The 19976-nt window shown below is 42.6% G+C and overlaps 1 protein-coding gene across 1 annotated transcript; it reads left to right on the plus strand.

The window, feature by feature from the left end:
- Window positions 1–262: 262 nt before the first annotated feature.
- On the plus strand, window positions 263–17482 carry LOC139406718 (serine/threonine-protein kinase Kist-like). Its single transcript, XM_071149677.1, has 8 exons — window positions 263–1057; window positions 8063–8397; window positions 8819–9016; window positions 10321–10415; window positions 10615–10691; window positions 10899–10997; window positions 15934–16022; window positions 16169–17482. Exons 1-8 carry the CDS (start codon window positions 754–756, stop codon window positions 16313–16315), a joined length of 1344 nt encoding a protein of 447 aa, XP_071005778.1. The 5' UTR covers window positions 263–753; the 3' UTR covers window positions 16316–17482.
- Window positions 17483–19976: the final 2494 nt, after the last annotated feature.

The following is a 19976-nucleotide window of genomic DNA, read 5'->3' on the forward strand; positions in this document are numbered from 1 at the left end:
TGTAAGATCAAGTGAATCATAAAATCGCGTTAACCATCTCAGACAACTATGATAGTAAAATACTTATGAGACCATCCAATAAGAACTGATTTACCGTCAGTGTATTTGTTTACCCTTCTTATATCTCTCTATGTCGTTATTGAACTGTAGACTGTTCTTAGATCTGTAAGGGGAAATTACAACTACCTATCCAATCAGGTACTAGAGGAAGTAGAAATTGAGAAACGTGACGTTTGAGTGGAATAAAAAAAATGGAATTTACGACTGCTGCTTCCGGGAACATGGCCGGCTAAACAATGACAAAAGTCTCTCTCCTCAAAATCAAGAAGAAACTTTTCGAAATGCAAACTGCTTGGCTTAACAAAAGTGTTTGGATTCAGTGCGTGCAATTAGGTCATTTATTTGTTTTACATCTGCATGCATGTTGTTTAAGGTGATGTTTGAGTCGGACTAACTTGGCTATCTTGCCAGCGAAGGTAGCCAACTTTTCACATTCAGCAGAATTAGCCTAACGTTAGCTAGCAAATGCGAAGTGGCTTACATGTCAACATAGCTAGGAACATAAGTATTGCTATTGGCTGCTACACTTGAAGCCCGCAACTGATTTATTAAGTTCCACGATCGACACGTTGCAGTGCTGGCTTGTGTAACGTAGATGCGTTTGTTATTTTTATCGGGGTGTCTCGCTGGTTGATTGCTATGTTTTCGCAGCTGCGTACAGCTGTCTAGCTAGTTTGATTGACATTAATTTCAATGGCTCACTGTAGTTCAGATCCAAGTGGGAAGGTACCCCGTCCAGATAGCTTAGTGTTGATGGCAGGATCTCCTGGAAGCGTTGATCAGGCTATGAAGCCGGTGTTGTTTGAAATATTTGGAGAGTTTTGGAACGTCCAGACCCGGCTAGGGCAAGGCGTCTCGGCCTCAGTATACCGTGTGAGCTCAGGGAGGGCGAGTACGGCCGCGGTTAAGGAGTTCCAGGCTGACACTCAGAGTGGAGATTACGGGTACCAAAAGGAGAGGTCCGTGCTGGAAGACATACAAGGACACAAAAACATCGGTAAGAAATGTTTGAGTTGCAATATGGTTGTACTGTGCACATCTCTGGAATTAGTGCTCGTTTTCTAGTGTGCCTCCCATGACTAGGCTATGTGAGAATCAAATGATGAGTCTTATTGCTAAGGGTGTAGCCTCATTTAACCTTGGATACTTTGGGTCTGTGTTCTTGTCCAGCTGATTGCAAATCTGTCATTACAACTAGGGTCGACCGATTATGATTTTTCAACTCGGATACCGATTATTGGAGGAGCAAGAAAAGCCGATACCGAGTAATCAGCTGTTTTATTTTTAAAATTGTATTTTAAAATGTATTTGTAATAATGAAAATTACAACAATTACTGAATTAACTTATTTTAACTTAATATAATACATCAATAAAAATCAATTTAGCCTCAAATAAATAATGAAACCTGTTCAATTTGGTTTAAATAATGCAAAAACACAGTGTTGGAAAAGTAAACGTGCAATATGTGCAATGTAAAAAAGCTAACGTTTGAGTTCCTTGCTCAGAGCATGAGAACATATGAAAGTTGGTGGTTCCTTTTAACATGAGACTTCAATATTCCAAGGTAAGCGGTTTTAAGTTGTAGTTAATATAGTATTTTATAGGACTATTTCTCTCTATACCATTTGTATTTCAAATACCTTTGACTATTGGATGTTCTTATAGGCACTTTAGTATTGCCAGTGTAACAGTATAGCTTCCGTCCCTCTCCTTGCCCCTACCTGGGCTCGAACCAGGAACACATCGACAACAGCCACACACGCGGCTCTTGCAGAGCAAGGGGAATAACTACTCCAAGTCTCAGAGCGAGTGACGTTTGAAAAGCTATTAGCACGCACCCCGCTAACTAGCTAGCCATTTCACATCGGTTACACCAGCCATTAGGCTGATAGGCTTGAAGTCATAAACAGCGCTATGCTTGCGAAGAGCTGCTGGCAAAACGCACAAAAATACTGTTTGAATGAATGCTTACGGGCCTGCTGCTGCCTACCATTGCTCAGTCAGACTGCTCTATCAAATCATATACTTAATTATAATATAATAACACACAGAAATACGAGCCTTAGGTCATTAATATGGTCGAATCTGGAAACTATCATCTCGAAAACAAGACGTTTATTCTTTCAGTGAAATACGGAACCGTTCCGTATTTTATCTAAGGGGTGGCATCCATAAGTTAGGACTAGTTTTACTGTGGATATAGATCATTTTGTACCGGTTTCCTCCAGCATCTTCACAAGGTCCTTTGCTGTTGTTCTGAGATTGATTTGCACTTTTTACACCAAAGTACGTTCATCTCTAGGAGACAGAATGCCTACTTCCTGAGCGGTATAACGGCTGTGTGGTCCCATGGTGTTTATACTTGTGTACTATTGTTTGTACATATGAACGTGGTACCTTCAGGCATTTGGAAATTGCTCTCAAGGATGAACCGGACTTGTGGAGGTCTGCAATTTCTTTTCTGAGGCCTTGGCTGGTTTCTTTTGATTTTTCCCAGGATGTCAAGCAAAGAGACACTGAGTTTGAAGGTAGCCACTGAGTTTGAAGGTAGCCACTGAGTTTGAAGGTAGCCACTGAGTTTGAAGGTAGCCACTGAGTTTGAAGGTAGCCACTGAGTTTGAAGGTAGCCACTGAGTTTGAAGGTAGCCACTGAGTTTGAAGGTAGCCACTGAGTTTGAAGGTAGCCACTGAGTTTGAAGGTAGCCACTGAGTTTGAAGGTAGCCACTGAGTTTGAAGGTAGGCCTTGAAATACATCCACAGGTACACCTCCAATTGACTCAAATTATGTCTATTAGCCCATCGGAAGCTTCTAAAGCCATGACATAATTTTCTGGAATTTTCCAAGCTGTTTAAAGGCACAGTCAACTTAGTGTATGCAAACTTCTGACCCACTGGAATTGTGATGCAGTGAATTATAAGTGAAATTGTTGGAAAAATGAATTGTCATGCCAAAACTGTAGTTTGTTAATAACCTCTCTGGGATATGTGGGACGCTAGCGTCCCACCTGACCAAACGCCAGGGAAAATGCAGAGCGCCAAATTCAAATCAATTACTATAAAAATCAAACTTTCATTAAATCACACATGCAAGCTACACTTGTTGTGAATCCAGCCAACATGTCAGATTTCAAAAAGGCTTTTCGGCGAAAGCAAACGATGCTATTATCTGAGGATAGCACCTCCGTAAACAAAGAGAGAGAAGCATATTTCAACCCTGCAGGCACGACACAAAATGCAGAAATAAAAACATAATTCATGCCTTACCTTTGACGAGCATCTTTTGTTGGCACTCCAATATGTCCCATAAACATCACAAATGGTCCTTTTGTTCGATTAACTCCGTCTATATATATCCGAAATGTCCATTTGTTTGGCGCGTTTGATCCAGAAAAACACCAGTTCCAACTTGTGCAAAGTGACTTCAAAATATCTCAAAAGTTACCTGTTAACTTTGCCAAAATATTTCAAACTACTTTTGTAATACAATCGTAGGTATTTTTTTAATGTAAATAATCAATAAAACTGAAGACGGGATGATCTGTGTTCAATACAGGAGGAAAACAAACTGTAGCATAGCTTTCTGGTCACGCTCCACTATCTAACAGTACACTTCAAGTGACCCTCGTTCAAGATAGCCGTACCTCTTCATTACACAAAGGAATAACCTCAACCAATTTCTAAAGACTGTTGACATCCAGTGGAAGCGGTAGGAACTGCAAGAAAGTCCCTTAGAAATCTGGATTCCCAATGAAAACGAATTGAAAAGAGAGTGACCCCCCCAAAAAAAATCTGAATGGTTTGTCCTCTGGGTTTTACCTCCTAAATAAGTTCTTTTTTAGAAACTTCAGAGTTTTCTATCCAAATCTACTAATAATATGCATATTTTATGTTCTGGGGATATGAAAGTGAAGGCTTTTATGTTTCTAGAACCGTATCGCAATTGAGAGTCGATTCAAGTTTGGGATGGAGTTGTTGGGTGCCAAAGCCTGTCTACCTCTGAAAATTAACAAATAAGTTCCTTGGACCTAAAACAGTAATCGTAGGCTCTTTTAAGAGTAAATCTTGGGCTAAAGAAATCGTTCTTCTTGCAAAGCAGATAAAGGTTTTAAACATTCTATTATATTAATCTGACGATTCACCTCAATCGTATTATTGTGTGCATGTAACCATACTTCTTCCTGGCAATACTGGTTTTTAAAGTCTTGATTGGCATATCATAAAACCCATCTCAGTCACGTCAAACAAACTCATGATAAGCCTGATTTGTACTCAAGCATCCTAATAACCAATGTTCCCTCTAAGCTGCGTGCGCTCACGCCTCTTCCCTGGACTGCTGTGCACGGTGCATAAGTAATATCAGCCCACCGAGAGAAGCACGAGATTGAACTTCATTCAACTTTCTAGAATTTTCCCTGCTAGTTAACACTATCAACGTTTCCCTTTACTGTGGAATTGGGTTCGAAACAATGCAATATTAGCTACTTTCAATGCAACATACCAAAACAAACTATGTAGGATTATTTTGTTGTGCAGGACTCATCCGTACACTACGAAACCGGTGCAGTATAACCAATCAGAACTGCAATAGGCCTATTTGCATATAGACCATTTTTATCTATGGGTCTGTGCCATTTACTTTGAACTGGACTGTGTTTGCAGCTGTGTCGTGAGTCGATGAGCTGGTTTTGAGATCAAAGCGAGAGCTGCATGTAGCCATGCGTTTACATTTTGTTCATATCCTTTGCTAGTTAATGAGTTATTAGCTCAGTTATAGATACTTTGTAGTCAGCAATAGGGGAGGGATTGCTTCCTACAAGAGCACAAAATGTGTGCATTTCTAGACATCTTTGAAAAGCAGTCAGGTAAAGAGCTTTTTCTTAAAGGGGCAGTGTTGTATTTTGACACGTTCTTGAATAAGCTAAGTAGCCAATAGGAAGAGGGTAGCATAATTTGTCTGATTTTCTGTAATAATGGTATGGGAATAATAATGCAATTTATTTTGTAAAGTAGTTTCTTGCATAAAACAACATTTTTAGTCCCCTTGTCTGAAGGACCAGTGGAAAAACAGGTTAATGTCAAGCGCTGCATCCCCCCCAAAGGTCTCATGAAACGTAGGCCTACATTGGACCCCACACATTAGCTGCTACTGTAAGCTAAATGATAGAGCTATTGGGCAAGGTGTCTGGTAACATGACCGAATACAAACAGTGCAGCTATTCCCTCCGCAAGGCTATCAAACAAGCTAAGCGCCAGTACAGAGACAAAGTAGAATCTCAATTCAACGGCTCAGACACAAGAGGCATGTGGCAGGGTCTACAGTCAATCACGGACTACAGGAAGAAACCCAGCCCAGTCACGGACCAGGATGTCTTGCTCCCAGGCAGACTAAATAACTTTTTTGCCCGCTTTGAGGACAATACAGTGCCACTGACACGGCCTGCAACGAAAACATGCGGTCTCTCCTTCACTGCAGCCGAGGTGAGTAAGACATTTAAACGTGTTAACCCTCGCAAGGCTGCAGGCCCAGATGGCATCCCCAGCCGCGCCCTCAGAGCATGCGCAGACCAGCTGGCCGGTGTGTTTACGGACATATTCAATCAATCCCTATACCAGTCTGCTGTTCCCACATGCTTCAAGAGGGCCACCATTGTTCCTGTTCCCAAGAAAGCTAAGGTAACTGAGCTAAATGACTACCGCCCCGTAGCACTCACATCCGTCATCATGAAGTGCTTTGAGAGACTAGTCAAGGACCATATCACCTCCACCCTACCTGACACCCTAGACCCACTCCAATTTGCTTACCGCCCTAATAGGTCCACAGACGATGCAATCTCAACCACACTGCACACTGCCCTAACCCATCTGGACAAGAGGAATACCTATGTGAGAATGCTGTTCATCGACTACAGCTCGGCATTCAACACCATAGTACCCTCCAAGCTCGTCATCAAGCTCGAGACCCTGGGTCTCGACCCCGCCCTGTGCAACTGGGTACTGGACTTCCTGACGGGCCGCCCCCAGGTGGTGAGGGTAGGCAACAACATCTCCTCCCCGCTGATCCTCAACACTGGGGCCCCACAAGGTTGCGTTCTGAGCCCTCTCCTGTACTCCCTGTTCACCCACGACTGCGTGGCCACGCACGCCTCCAACTCAATCATCAAGTTTGCGGACGACACAACAGTGGTAGGCTTGATTACCAACAACGATGAGACGGCCTACAGGGAGGAGGTGAGGGCCCTCGGAGTGTGGTGTCAGGAAAACAACCTCACACTCAACGTCAACAAAACTAAGGAGATGATTGTGGACTTCAGGAAACAGCAGAGGGAACACCCCCCTATCCACATCGATGGAACAGTAGTGGAGAGGGTAGCAAGTTTTAAGTTCCTCGGCATACACATCACAGACAAACTGAATTGGTCCACTCACACAGACAGCATCGTGAAGAAGGCGCAGCAGCGCCTCTTCAACCTCAGGAGGCTGAAGAAATTCGGCTTGTCACCAAAAGCACTCACAAACTTCTACAGATGCACAATCGAGAGCATCCTGGCGGGCTGTATCACCGCCTGGTATGGCAACTGCACCGCCCTCAACCGTAAGGCTCTCCAGAGGGTAGTGAGGTCTGCACAACGCATCACCGGGGGCAAACTACCTGCCCTCCAGGACACCTACACCACCCGATGTCACAGGAAGGCCATAAAGATCATCAAGGACATCAACCACCCGAGCCACTGCCTGTTCACCCCGCTATCATCCAGAAGGCGAGGTCAGTACAGGTGCATCAAAGCTGGGACCGAGAGACTGAAAAACAGCTTCTATCTCAAGGCCATCAGACTGTTAAACAGCCACCACTAACACTGAGTGGCTGCTGCCAACACACTGACACTGACTCAACTCCAGCCACTTTAATAATGGGAATTGATGGGAAATGATGTAAATATATCACTAGCCACTTTAAACAATGCTACCTTATATAAATGTTACTTACCCTACATTATTCATCTCATACGCATACGTATATACTGTACTCTATATCATCGACGGTATCCTTATGTAATACATGTATCACTAGCCACTTTATACTATACTATGCCACTTGGTTTACATACTCATCTCATTTGTACATACTGTACCCGATACCATCTACTGTATCTTGCCTATGCTGCTCTGTATCATCACTCATTCATATATCCTTATGTACATATTCTTTATCCCCTTACACTGTGTACAAGACAGTAGTTTTGGAATTGTTAGTTAGATTACTTGTTATTACTGCATTGTCGGAACTAGAAGCACAAGCATTTCGCTACACTCGCATTAACATCTGCTAACCATGTGTATGTGACAAATAAAATTTGATTTGATTTGTTAAAATGTTATGGGATGCATTTTCTCCATTGTTTTTAATGGTAGACCACTCTGGTAGGCCTACATTCACAGTAAGCTTGTGCTGGGAGTTGCTCAGAATTTTCATAACATTCAAGTTTGCGCTCCGCAGACCTGAAATTTGCTCAGTGCGGGAAAATTTTTTAGGGAACATTGCTAATAACCCAACCTTGTCCGTCTCATTTGTGTAAGGTCCATGCTCTTTATTTGCTATAAAACAATTCAAAGGAAGATAAGATATTGGAGAGTACTTTGCCCCCTATATAAAACAATTCTGTTGTCTATGTTTATTGATAATCACCACATTTTTGAAGGACTGGGCTATAAATGGATAGGGTTTTGATTATGACCTCAATTCTACCTCCTCTATCACCATATAGACTTATTTTGCATTCATAATACGTGAACATTCATATAATACACCATGTTTTCATAACACGCTTTTTTTCTAACCTTTTGATAACTTTGCTTTACGGATCCCATCAGTGATTACAATAGGAAGGGATGACGGAAGGATGCATTCTGAGTATTCAAACAGAGCCCCTAGTAACCTCCTTCACTCCCCAATCAAACCTGTGCTGACTGTAACCCTAACCCCTCCTGTCTGTCTCCACAGTAACGCTGTACGGGGTGTTCACCAACCGCAGCCAGGTGGGTGTGGCCACGCACTGCCTGCTGCTTGAGCTGCTGGACGTCAGTGTGTCTGAGCTGCTTGTGAGGGCCAGTACCCAAGGCCGAGCCTGCAGCCCCCAGTGTGGTGGTTCCCAGAAGCAGGGCCACTCCATGTGGCTGGTGCAGCACTGTGCCAGGGACGTCCTGGAGGCCCTTGCCTTCCTCCATAGAGAGGGCTATGTCCATGCCGACCTCAAGCCCCGCAATGTGCTCTGGAGCGCAGACGATGAGTGCTTCAAACTCATCGACTTTGGCCTCAGCTTCAAAGAGGGCAACCAGGTGATTTGAACTGAAGAATAGGGGTTTGGCTCTGACTGTAGGCCTCTGGTGAGGGGAACCAGGGGTGAATACACTGGGAACGTTTTGGACTAATGAGTACACCTCTGGTATGGGGGCAGGTAGCTTAGAGTTTAAGAACATTGGGCCAGTAGCCAAAAGGTTGCTGGGTTAAATCCCTGAGCCGACTAGGTGTAAAATCTGTTGTGCCCTTGAGCAAGGCACGTAACTCTAATTGCACCTGTAAGTCGCTCTGGATAAGAGCGCCTGCTAAATGACAAAAAAAAGGTTAAAATAAATAAACTGGTGGAGGACAGATGTTGGAGTAAGCTGTAGTCCCTGACTAGATGGTAGTCGTGCTAGAATGGACAAAATATACAATATTCTCTGTGTGAAACATTTTGCCTCCATTTTCTGTGTTCAGGATGTGAAATACATCCAGACAGATGGGTACCGTGCCCCGGAGGCTGAGCGTCAATACTCCCTGGCCCAGGCGGGGATGGAGGTGGATGGTGACTCTGGCTGCTCGGCCGCTGTGGACCTCTGGAGCTTGGCAATCGTCCTGTTGGAGATGTACTCGGGCATCAAACTCAAAGACACCGTCAGGACACCCGAGTGGAAGGTATGTCCACAGAATGGCCCTCCAACTCTGGGCCTGGATTGCTACTATACTGAGTGTGCAGGCTTTTGTTCCACCACAGTACTAACACACCTGATTAAATGACTGTTTTTTTACCACATTATTGTCAACATTATTGTCAACAGGTTCTTCCCAACAATGGAAAAAAAATAAGAAGGACATGAGGAATAAATACACAATGAGTAATGGTAACTTGGCTATTTACACGGGGTACCAGTACTGAGTCGATGTGGTAATTGAGGTAGATATGTACATATATTTAGGGGTAAAGTGACTAGGCAACAGGATGGATGATTAACAGTAGCAGCAGTGTATGTGATGAGTCAAAAGAGTTAGTGCAAAAAGTGTCAATGCAGATAGCTATTTGGTTAACTATTTAGTAGTCTTATGGCTTGGGGGTAGAAGCTGTTCAAAGTCCTGTTGGTTCCAGACTTGGTGCATCGGTACCACTTGCCATGCGGTAGCAGAGAGAACAGTCTATGGTGGCTGGAATCTTGGACACTTTAGGGCCTTCCTCTGACACCGCCTGGTATAGAGGTCCTGGATGGCAGGGAGCTCGACCCCAGTGATGTACGCACTACCCTCTGTACACCTTGCGGTCAGATGCTAAGCAGTTGCCATACCAAGTGGTGATGCAGCCAGTCAAGATGCTCTCAATGGTGCAGCAGTAGAACCTATTGAGGTTCTGAGGGCCCATGTCAAATCTTATCAGCCTCCTGAGGGGGAAGAGGCGTTGTCGTACCTTCTTCACGATTGTGTTGGTGTGTGTGGACCATGTTAACTATTTAGTGATGTGCACACTGAGGAACTTGAAGCTTTCGACCCGCTCCACTACAGCCCCGTCGGTGTGGATGGGGTGTGGGTTAATAGGGAGTACAGGAGGGGACTAAGCATGCATGATCTTAGAGGGCTCTAGGGTGTTGCGTCTTGGTAATCCATTTGGTCCCACGGCCTTGTGAATGTTAACCTGTTTCAAGGTCTTATACCGCCACCCACTGTGATTGCATAACCAGACATACAGTGGACTGTAATAGAGACATGGGTACTTGTTTTCCTAGGAATGAGGTGGACTCTGTTCCACCTGTAGCTAATAGATTGATATGTTCTTCAGAAAGATAGATCGATAGATAATGCACATGTATGAAAATCTTTATACTCTCTTTGGATAATTCATTCCAATCATTTAAAAGTTAACAGCAGGTATTTTGCATGTAAGTTTAAGTATTTTGATATGGGTGTGTTGTCCAAACTGCTGTTCTGCAGCCTATTGTTCTTTGCTCCTGCAGGACAACAGTGCAGCAATAGTCGACCAGATCTTTGCCAGTAACAGTGTGGTGGTTCCTGCCATCCCTGTCTATCACCTCAGAGACCTTATCAAAAGGTAACAACATTCATTCAGGACCACATTCATTTTGTTTTGTTTTTAGGTAAATGCAGATATTTGCTCCATTGTACCAAATTGACTCTGCACTCCCTTTAAATATAATTAGCTATTTTCAACATCGGAAAGTTATTGAAATTAATATGATGATTATCCTGCGAGAGAGGTACCTAACGTTGACATTTGTATGCTCCTGCAGTATGCTTCACAACAACCCCAAGCACAGAGGCACAGCCGAGAAGGCCCTGCTTAGCCCCTTCTTCAGCATTCCTTTTGGTAATTCAGTCGATATGGGCACATACCTTCCTCTCAGCCAGCTTGGTAGCTTGTAATACAGCATAATTTTACCAGCTCTCCACTCCCCCCCCCCCCCTCACCCAAGATTATAATCATGTGTTTAGAATGGGGTTGATGGAGCTGTATAAACCCTGGAAAAGGCTTCTTAAACCTATTGACTGAGAGAATATTGTGTGTGTGTGACAGCTCCTCACATAGAAGACTTGGTTCTGCTTCCCTCTCCGGTTCTGCGCCTGCTCAACCTGATTGATGACGGCCACCTGCACAATGAGGAGGAGTATGAAGGTAGGGTACAGCGTTTTTTAACCGACTTTCTCCTCTGACACTAAATTGCTCCTACAGTTGCTCATTATCACTATCAACGTCAGAAGTACACTAGAGCTTTAGGGAATATTGTCCCTAGATTTCCAAAATAACGGCCAAAGCTTTTTGGAATGGGGGGGTCAGATATTGCGATTTATGAATTGTGATTTTCAAACACTTGGGTGAAAACTTGGTAATTCCATCAGACATGGTTAAAACAAGTGTCAGGGTAGAGAACATTAATTCTAAAATGAGATCATATGAATGAATACATACTGTGCTAACTGAATACAAAACCAAAGGAAATGATCAAATTCAAAGATTTTATCCAACATTGTAATAGGCTACAATGATAATAGATAGGATTATTACACCTACATATTAACAAACATGATCATAAAAATATAGCGTATGATTGTGTAAGTTGGCTCAATCATTATTATAATCAAGCGATAAGGCTCAAGGGGGTGTGGTTTATTTTCTTTCTTTAACAAGTCGGCCCCCGGACCAGGCTCAAATCCCTGTCATTCGCATGAAGAGCAGACGCCGATGCAGATCCGGGTGCCTTGTCAGAATTTGGCGGTGAGTGGGTAACCCACCAATACCATCTGTCCTAGTGGCCAACATGCAATCATTGGAGAATAAACTGGATGAGCTCCATTCAAGACTATCCTACCAACGGGACCTTTAAAAACAGTAATATCTTATATTTCACAGAGTCGTGGCTGAACAACGACATGGATAATATACAGTTGGCTGGGTTTTCGTGTATCGGCAAGACGAAACAGCTAGAGTACCTCATGATAAGCTGTAAACCACAGTATTTACCAAGAGTTTATCTATATTTTTCGTAGCTGTCTATTTACCACCACAAACTGACGCTGGCACTAAGACCGCACTCAACGAGCTGTATAAGGCCATTGACAAGAAAATGCTCATCCAGCGATGGTGCTCCCAGGGTCCGGGGCCTTTAATGCAGGAAAACATAAATCTGTTTTCACAAATTTCTACCAACATGTCACATGTGCAACCAGAGGGGGGAAAAAAACTGTTGGACACCTTTACTCCATACACAGAGATGTGTAGAAAGCTTTCCCTCGCCCTCTATTTGACACATCTGACCATAGTTAAATCCTCCTGATTCCTGCTTGCAAGCAAAAACTAAAGGAGGAAGTACCAGTGACTCACTCAATACGGAAGTGGTCAGATGACGCAGATGCTAAGCTGCAGGACTGTTTTGCTAGCACAGACTGGAACATGTTCCGGGATTCTTCCGATTGCATTGAGGAGTATACCACATCATTCACCGGCTTCATCAGTAAGTGCATTGATGGCGTTGTTCCCATAGTGACCTTACGTACATACCCCAACCAGAAGCCATGGATTACAGGCAACATCTGCACTGAACTAAAGAGTAGAGCTGCCGCTTTCAAGGAGTGGGACTCCAACCCGGACTCTTATAGGAAATCCCGCTATGCCCTCCAACAAAACATCAAACAGACAAAGCGTCAACACAGGACTAGGATTGAATCCTAATACACCGGCTCTGACACTCGTTGTTGGATGTGGCAGGGCTTGCAAACGATTACAGACTACAAAGGGAAGTGCAGCCACTAGCTGCCCAGTGACAGGAACCATGGCTTTGGCTAATTGACAGCCTCAGTGATTTCTGTGTCTGTGCGGGATTTTTTTCCCTAGAGCGTTACACCAGAAAACTCATCAGCAATCAATGCATGTTTAACGTAGGTGGCTGAGGGGCTTTGCTGCTGTCGGGCACTTAAAAAAAAAATGTAATCGTCATAAAGTAGAGATTAGAGTTCGACCGATTAATCGGAATGGCCGATTTTAAATAGGGACGATTTTCAAGTTTTCATAACAATCGGAAATCGGGTATTTTTTGGCGCCTATTTTTTAAATAAATATTTTTTTGTAATTAAAAAAAAAACATTAAAATTGTATACCTTTTTTATTTAACTAGGCAAGTCAGTTAACACATTCTTATTTTCAATGATGGCCTAGGAACGTTGGGTTAACTGCCTCATTCAGGGCAGAACAACAGATTTTCACCTTGTCAACTCGGGGGATTCAACCTTGAAACCTTACAGTTAACTAGTCCAACGCAATAACGACCTGCCTCTCTCTCGCTGCACTCCACAAGGAGACTGCCTGTTACGCAAATGCAGTAAGCCAAGGTAAGTTGCTAGCTAGCATTAAACTTATCTTATAAAAAAAGAATCAATCATAATCACTAGGTAACTACACATGGTTGATGATATTGCTAGATATTATCTAGCGTGTCCTGCGTTGCATATAATCTGACTGAGCGTACAAGTATCAAAGTATCTGACTGAGCGGTGGTAGGCAGAAGCAGGCGCGTAAACATTCATTCAAACAGCACTTTCGTGTATTTTGCCAGCAGGTCTTCGTTGTGCGTCAAGCATTGCGCTGTTTATGACTTCAAGCCTATCAACTCCAGAGATGAGGCTGGTGTAACTGAAGTGAAATGGCTAGTTAGTTAGCTCGCGCAAATAGTGTTTCAAAAGTCACTTGCTCTGAGCCTGTGGTTGTTTCCCTTGCTCTGCATGGGTACTGCTGCTTCTATGGTGGCTGTTGTCATTGTGTTGTTGGTTCGAGCCCAGGGAGGAGCGAGGAGAGGGACGGAAGCTATACTGTTACACTGGCAATACTAAAGTGCCTATAAGAACATCCAATAGTCAAAGGTTAATGAAATACAAATGATATAGAGGGAAATAGTCCTATAATTCCTATAACTACAACTTAAAACTTCTTACCTGGGAATATTGAAGACTCATGTTAAAAGGAACCACCAACTTTCATATGTTCTGAGCAAGGAACTGAAACATTTGCTTTCCTACATAGCACATATTGCACTTACTTTGGTCCAACACTTTGTTTTTGCATTATTTAAACTAAATTGAACATGTTTCATTATTTACTTGGGGCTAAATTGATTTTATTGATGTATTCTATTAAGTTAAAATAAGTGTTGATTCAGTATTGTTGTAATTGTCGTTATTACAAATAAATGTAAAAAAATTGGCCGATTTAATTGGTATCGGCTTTTTTGGTCCTCCAATTATCGGTATTGGTGTTGAAAAATCATAATCGGTCGACCTCTAGTAAAGATGGTTATTATTCAAATGATTGAATAAATGTGTCGTTGCTCTTGTTGGCGCCACAACTCTGAGGCACTTTTTGCACAATATTTGCATTTGGTTGACATCCGTTTGTCTGTAGCCTGAATACTGCTATACCACTGTAGAGGCACCCTTCTTTTGCACCAAATCAACTTTCTCATTAGCACTAGCAGCACTCATATTTCTGATACACACAGAGGTTCCTAAACCTCATACTGTCTCTGGTAATTAAAGCCTTTCGCTCCTCACCAGCATCTAACTACAAGCTCTATGCTTGTGATTGGCCAGCATGTGCATGCCATGCAGAGAGAAGGAGAGCCCGCTTGTTATTGGTCAGCATCCTCTGTGCATGTACAGGTGAAGTCGGAAGTTTACATACACCTTAACCAAGTACATTTAAACTCAGTTTTTCACAATTACTGACATTTAATCCTAGTAAAAATTCCCTGTCTTAGGTCAGTTAGGATCACTACTTTATTTTAAGAATGTGAAATGTCAGAATAATAGAAGATAATTATTACAGATTTGTATTTCTTTCATCACATTCCCAGTGGGTCAGAAGTTGACATGCACTCAATTAGTATTTGGTAGCATTGCCTTTAAATTGTTTGATTTGGGTCAAACTTTTCAGGTAGCCTTCCACAAGCTTCCCACAATAAGATGGGTGAATTTTGTCCCATTCCTCCTGACAGAGCTGGTGTAATCGAGTCAGGTTTGTAGGCCTCCTTGCTCACCAACGCTTTGTCAGTTCTGCCCACACATTTTCTATGGGGTTGAGGTCAGGTCTTTGTGATGGCCACTCCAAAACCTTGACTTTGTTGTCCTTAAGCCATTTTGCCACAACTTTGGAAATACATCCACCTCCAATTGATTCAAATGATGTCAATTAGCCTATCAGAAGCTTCTAAAGCCATGACATAATTTTCTGGAATTTTCCAAGCTGTTTAAAGACAGTCAACTTAGTGTATGCAAACTTCTGACCCACTGGAATTGTGATGCAGTGAATTAAACGTGAAATAATCTGTCTGTTAACAATTTTTGGAAAAATTACTTGTCATGCACAAAGTGTCCTAACCGACTTGCCAAAACAATGGTTTGTTAACAAGAAATTTGTGGAGTGGTTGAAAAAATGAGTTTTATTGACTCCAACCTAAGTGTTTGTAAACTTCCGACTTCAACTGTAGAGAGTGATTTAATTTTGTCTAGTGCGCATCTCATTGGACGACGTACCATAGTCTAGTTTTTGTTGTATTAACGGAGTGCAAAAGAAAGAAACTCGTAGCCTCTTGCGATTTGGATATTGCTCATGTCAATATCGCAATTTCGATTAATCATGCAGCCCTATTGCAAGGTGCGTGGCAGTGCCACGAGTCATCAGTGAAATAAACAATATGATTAGACTATATATAGACTCACGAGCAGCAAGATTAACTGCATATATTGCAGATGGGCGCAATGCAAGATAATGCCCTCACACAGGAGAAGTTGAGCCATGCCCTTCGCGCTCTTAGTTGTTACGGAAGTCTGCGTGATTCTGCTGTCCACTTCATGCGTCATTGACTATACCTTTTAAAACAAATGGGAAGATGTTACATTGTGAATTAAAAAAAATACATGAAAACACCCCATATTTAAAAAAAATAAATAAATAAATGCCCCGAAAAATGTCAAGTGGCAAAATTTCTCTTTTTGATTTTGCATTTCCTACACTGATCACATTGATATTGTGACTAACTAGCATGATGATGTTGTGTTGTCAGACATCTTGGAGGACATGACGGAGGAGTGTCAGAAGTATGGCTCTGTGGTCTCTTTGCTCATCCCCAAGGAGAACCCAGGCAAAGGACAGGTAACACACACAACTAGCCCCATTAGCAGTTTGTCTTTCTAATACTTCCATACAGTTTTTGTAGTTTATACATTTGTTGATATTGTAGACCTGCATTTTTAACATCTGTTCTTGGCTTAATCTGTGTGCACGCATGTTTCCCCCAGGTGTTTGTAGAATACGCTAACGCAGGCGACTCCAAAGAGGCCCAGAGACTGCTGACGGGACGGACCTTTGACGGGAAGTTTGTCGTTGCCACGTTCTACCCCCGGAGTGCTTACAAGAGAGGCTATCTGTACCAGACCGTGCAGTGAACACACACACACACACACATACACACCGTCTGCTGAAGAGCACAGGCCTAGGCCTCAGTCAGTCACTGTCATGATGTGTATAGTCATATCAGATCACCACTCTGCTTTCTGCAGCCTCTAGAGCCAGAGTTAACCTAGTGTGTCCTGTAGCTTTACTGTATGTTGCAACAGTCTGCGAAAGGAAAGATTTGTATAATCCAATCTTCCATGTCCTGCTATGGGGATGTATACTGCTGGATGCTACAGTTGACATATTCAGATGGGTCATATGTTTATCATAGCTGGCTAGACTTTTGATAAATGGATCCTCACTGGCCAAAACTGCACACTGTCCCACTTTGCACACGGTGCTCATGTCAAACCCTGAACAAGATAATTACTTGATGTCCACCGATCTTGAAGAGCACAAGTACAGTACCAAGTACCCTATGGGTTTCGTAAACCCAGCAAGCAGTTTGGATTGAATAGGGCCCTAGTTTTGTCTGTACGCAACGACTTGAATATCCTATATTTATTAGTGTAATTGAAATCGTTCCTGATAGATTGATCTTGGGTCTCTCTTGTTAAAAGCTGAGCCACAATTTCATCTTGTCCAAAGTTACCTTCCCATGACTTATTTTTCTATAAGATGTTTGTTTTGAGACTTGAATTCCAAAGGTACCACTCCAGATCATCAGTAGAATCACGCTGAGTTCTAGAACGTTCTGAGCCTAAACTCCAAACACTCAACGTCAGCACTTTTCTGTGGTACATGAAAAATATAAATTTCTTTGTTATTTCTGACATGTTTTATCTGGTTTCTACCTTATATACTATTATTACATTTTGTCCAAGTTGGCCCATATACTACTTATACTCCAGAATGGCTGCGCTGATGTGAGTGGAAGTTAACAGTTTTTCTCCGATATGTTATGAAAGGGATGTGTTATTTCCTTAGCACTGTACGATACAAAGCAACAAGCTTACTTTACGTTCAGAACCGATGGATAGGGTTTTCACAGTTGAATATTTCAGTTGAAGAGCATTCGAGCTGACCGTTTCGTAAAACAGTAGCCGACTGTCAGTTCTACCTGACGTCTGTGAGTTAGAGTACATGACAAACCAATGTGTGAGAGCTGTGCTAGTGTAGGTATTTGTTGATTATGGTGAGATTATAGATTAATCCAATACTGCAGAGTTTTGTATCCTATGTTGTGTGTGGGAGATGTTGAAATTAACTTATCAGTTCGTTGCATGCAACATTGTTATGTTAGGGGCAGTATTTATTCAGACAGTCTTCCCCTTGTCTGCTGCTCATATTCAGTCCAATAACATTGTGAATCTTAAGCGTAAATCATAGTCCACAGACGCCGAGACTCGATAGTCCGGCGTCCCATCCCACAGCTCTGAAACACCGTCTGTGGGGACGCACAGCCCGAGCGCTCACCACCCCACAATTCCCAGCCAACACGGCTATTCATTTGAATGTGTTCACAGTTGGAGAAAATGCTTGTGCTGCCCTGAGAATTCTAAAAGTATGAAAGCCAAGGGTCCAATATTCTAGAACACTGCTGTGCATACACGTACACATTTTGGACTATGATGGACGCTTCAGGTTGGGCACAGATGCTTCTGAATGAGTTGGCTGGCATTGAACAGGCTAAAGCTCCGTCCTGCCTGCCCAGCCTCTCCAGATGTTTGAGAAAGAGACCATATACAGTGCCTTGTGAAAGTATTCGGCCCCCTTGAACTTTGCGACCTTTTGCCACATTTCAGGCTTCAAACATAAAGATATAAAACTGTATTTTTTTGTGAAGAATCAACAACAAGTGGGACACAATCATGAAGTGGAACGACATTTATTGGATATTTCAAACTTTTTTAACAAATCAAAAACTGAAAAATTGGGCGTGCAAAATTATTCAGCCCCTTTACTTTCAGTGCAGCAAACTCTCTCCAGAAGTTCAGTGAGGATCTCTGAATGATCCAATGTTGACCTAAATGACTAATGATGATAAATACAATCCACCTGTGTGTAATCAAGTCTCCGTATAAATGCACCTGCACTGTGATAGTCTCAGAGGTCCGTTAAAAGCGCAGAGAGCATCATGAAGAACAAGGAACACACCAGGCAGGTCCGAGATACTGTTGTGAAGAGGTTTAAAGCCGGATTTGGATACAAAAAGATTTCCCAAGCTTTAAACATCCCAAGGAGCACTGTGCAAGCGATAATATTGAAATGGAAGGAGTATCAGACTACTGCAAATCTACCAAGACCTGGCCGTCCCTCTAAACTTTCAGCTCATACAAGGAGAAGACTGATCAGAGATGCAGCCAAGAGGCCCATGATCACTCTGGATGAACTGCAGAGATTTACAGCTGAGGTGGGAGACTCTGTCCATAGGACAACAATCAGTCGTATATTGCACAAATCTGGCCTTTATGGAAGAAAGCCATTTCTTAAAGATATCCATTAAAAAGTGTCGTTTAAAGTTTGCCACAAGCCACCTGGGAGACACACCAAACATGTGGAAGAAGGTGCTCTGGTCAGATGAAACCAAAATTGAACTTTTTGGCAACAATGCAAGACGTTATGTTTGGCGTAAAAGCAACACAGCTCATCACCCTGAACACACCATCCCCACTGTCAAACATGGTGGTGGCAGCATCATGGTTTGGGCCTGCTTTTCTTCAGCAGGGACAGGGAAGATGGTTAAAATTGATGGGAAGATGGATGGAGCCAAATATAGGACCATTCTGGAAGAAAACCTGATGGAGTCTGCAAAAGACCTGAGACTGGGACGGAGATTTGTCTTCCAACAAGACAATGATCCAAAACATAAAGCAAAATCTACAATGGAATGGTTCAATAATAAACATATCCAGGTGTTAGAATGGCCAAGTCAAAGTCCAGACCTGAATCCAATCGAGAATCTGTGGAAAGAACTGAAAACTGCTGTTCACAAATGCTCTCCATCCAACCTCACTGAGCTCGAGCTGTTTTGCAAGGAGGAATGGGAAAACATTTCAGTCTCTCGATGTGCAAAACTGATAGAGACATACCCCAAGCGACTTACAGCTGTAATCGCAGCAAAAGGTGGCGCTACAAAGTATTAACTTAAGGGGGCTGAATAATTTTGCACTCCCAATTTTTCAGTTTTTGATTTGTTAAGAAAGTTTGAAATATCCAATAAATGTTGTTCCACTTCATGATTGTGTCCCACTTGTTGTTGATTCTTCACAAAAAAATACAGTTTTATATCTTTGTTTGAAGCCTGAAATGTGGCAAAAGGTCGCAAAGTTCAAGGGGGCCGAATACTTTCGCAAGGCACTGTATTAACATGAGCAGAAACAACATTCTGGATATTCTGCAATTTACTCCATTTGTAACTAACACTTCCAGTCAACTGGCGCCATGTGACAACTGTCGAGGCTGATTGAGACATTGTTGATGACATCCTGCCTAAATGTGAAAGCACTGACTAGGACTAATGGGTGACCGGTCATAACATCGATATGTGAGGTTATCCCATACCAAATGTAGTCCACTGCCTTAGCTGCCTTCTCTGTGTTATCTAGTCTAACACTGTAATGTTCCCATTTAGTTTCAGCACACTGTCCCTTCAGTGTGTTATTCAAAGTAGATCCCAATGAAAGCCTTCATAGTTTCCTTCCTGATCTC

This window comes from Oncorhynchus clarkii, chromosome 4 (assembly GCF_045791955.1).
Source record: "Oncorhynchus clarkii lewisi isolate Uvic-CL-2024 chromosome 4, UVic_Ocla_1.0, whole genome shotgun sequence".
NCBI lineage: Eukaryota > Metazoa > Chordata > Actinopteri > Salmoniformes > Salmonidae > Oncorhynchus > Oncorhynchus clarkii.

Coding starts and splice junctions, on each gene's coding strand:
- LOC139406718 (XM_071149677.1), top strand. CDS start 754: ATGGCTCACTGTAGTTCAGATCCAAGTGGGAAGGTACCCCGTCCAGAT. Junction 9,017..10,320: donor TCAGGACACCCGAGTGGAAG/GTATGTCCACAG, acceptor TTGCTCCTGCAG/GACAACAGTGCAGCAATAGT. Junction 10,998..15,933: donor CAATGAGGAGGAGTATGAAG/GTAGGGTACAGC, acceptor TTGTGTTGTCAG/ACATCTTGGAGGACATGACG.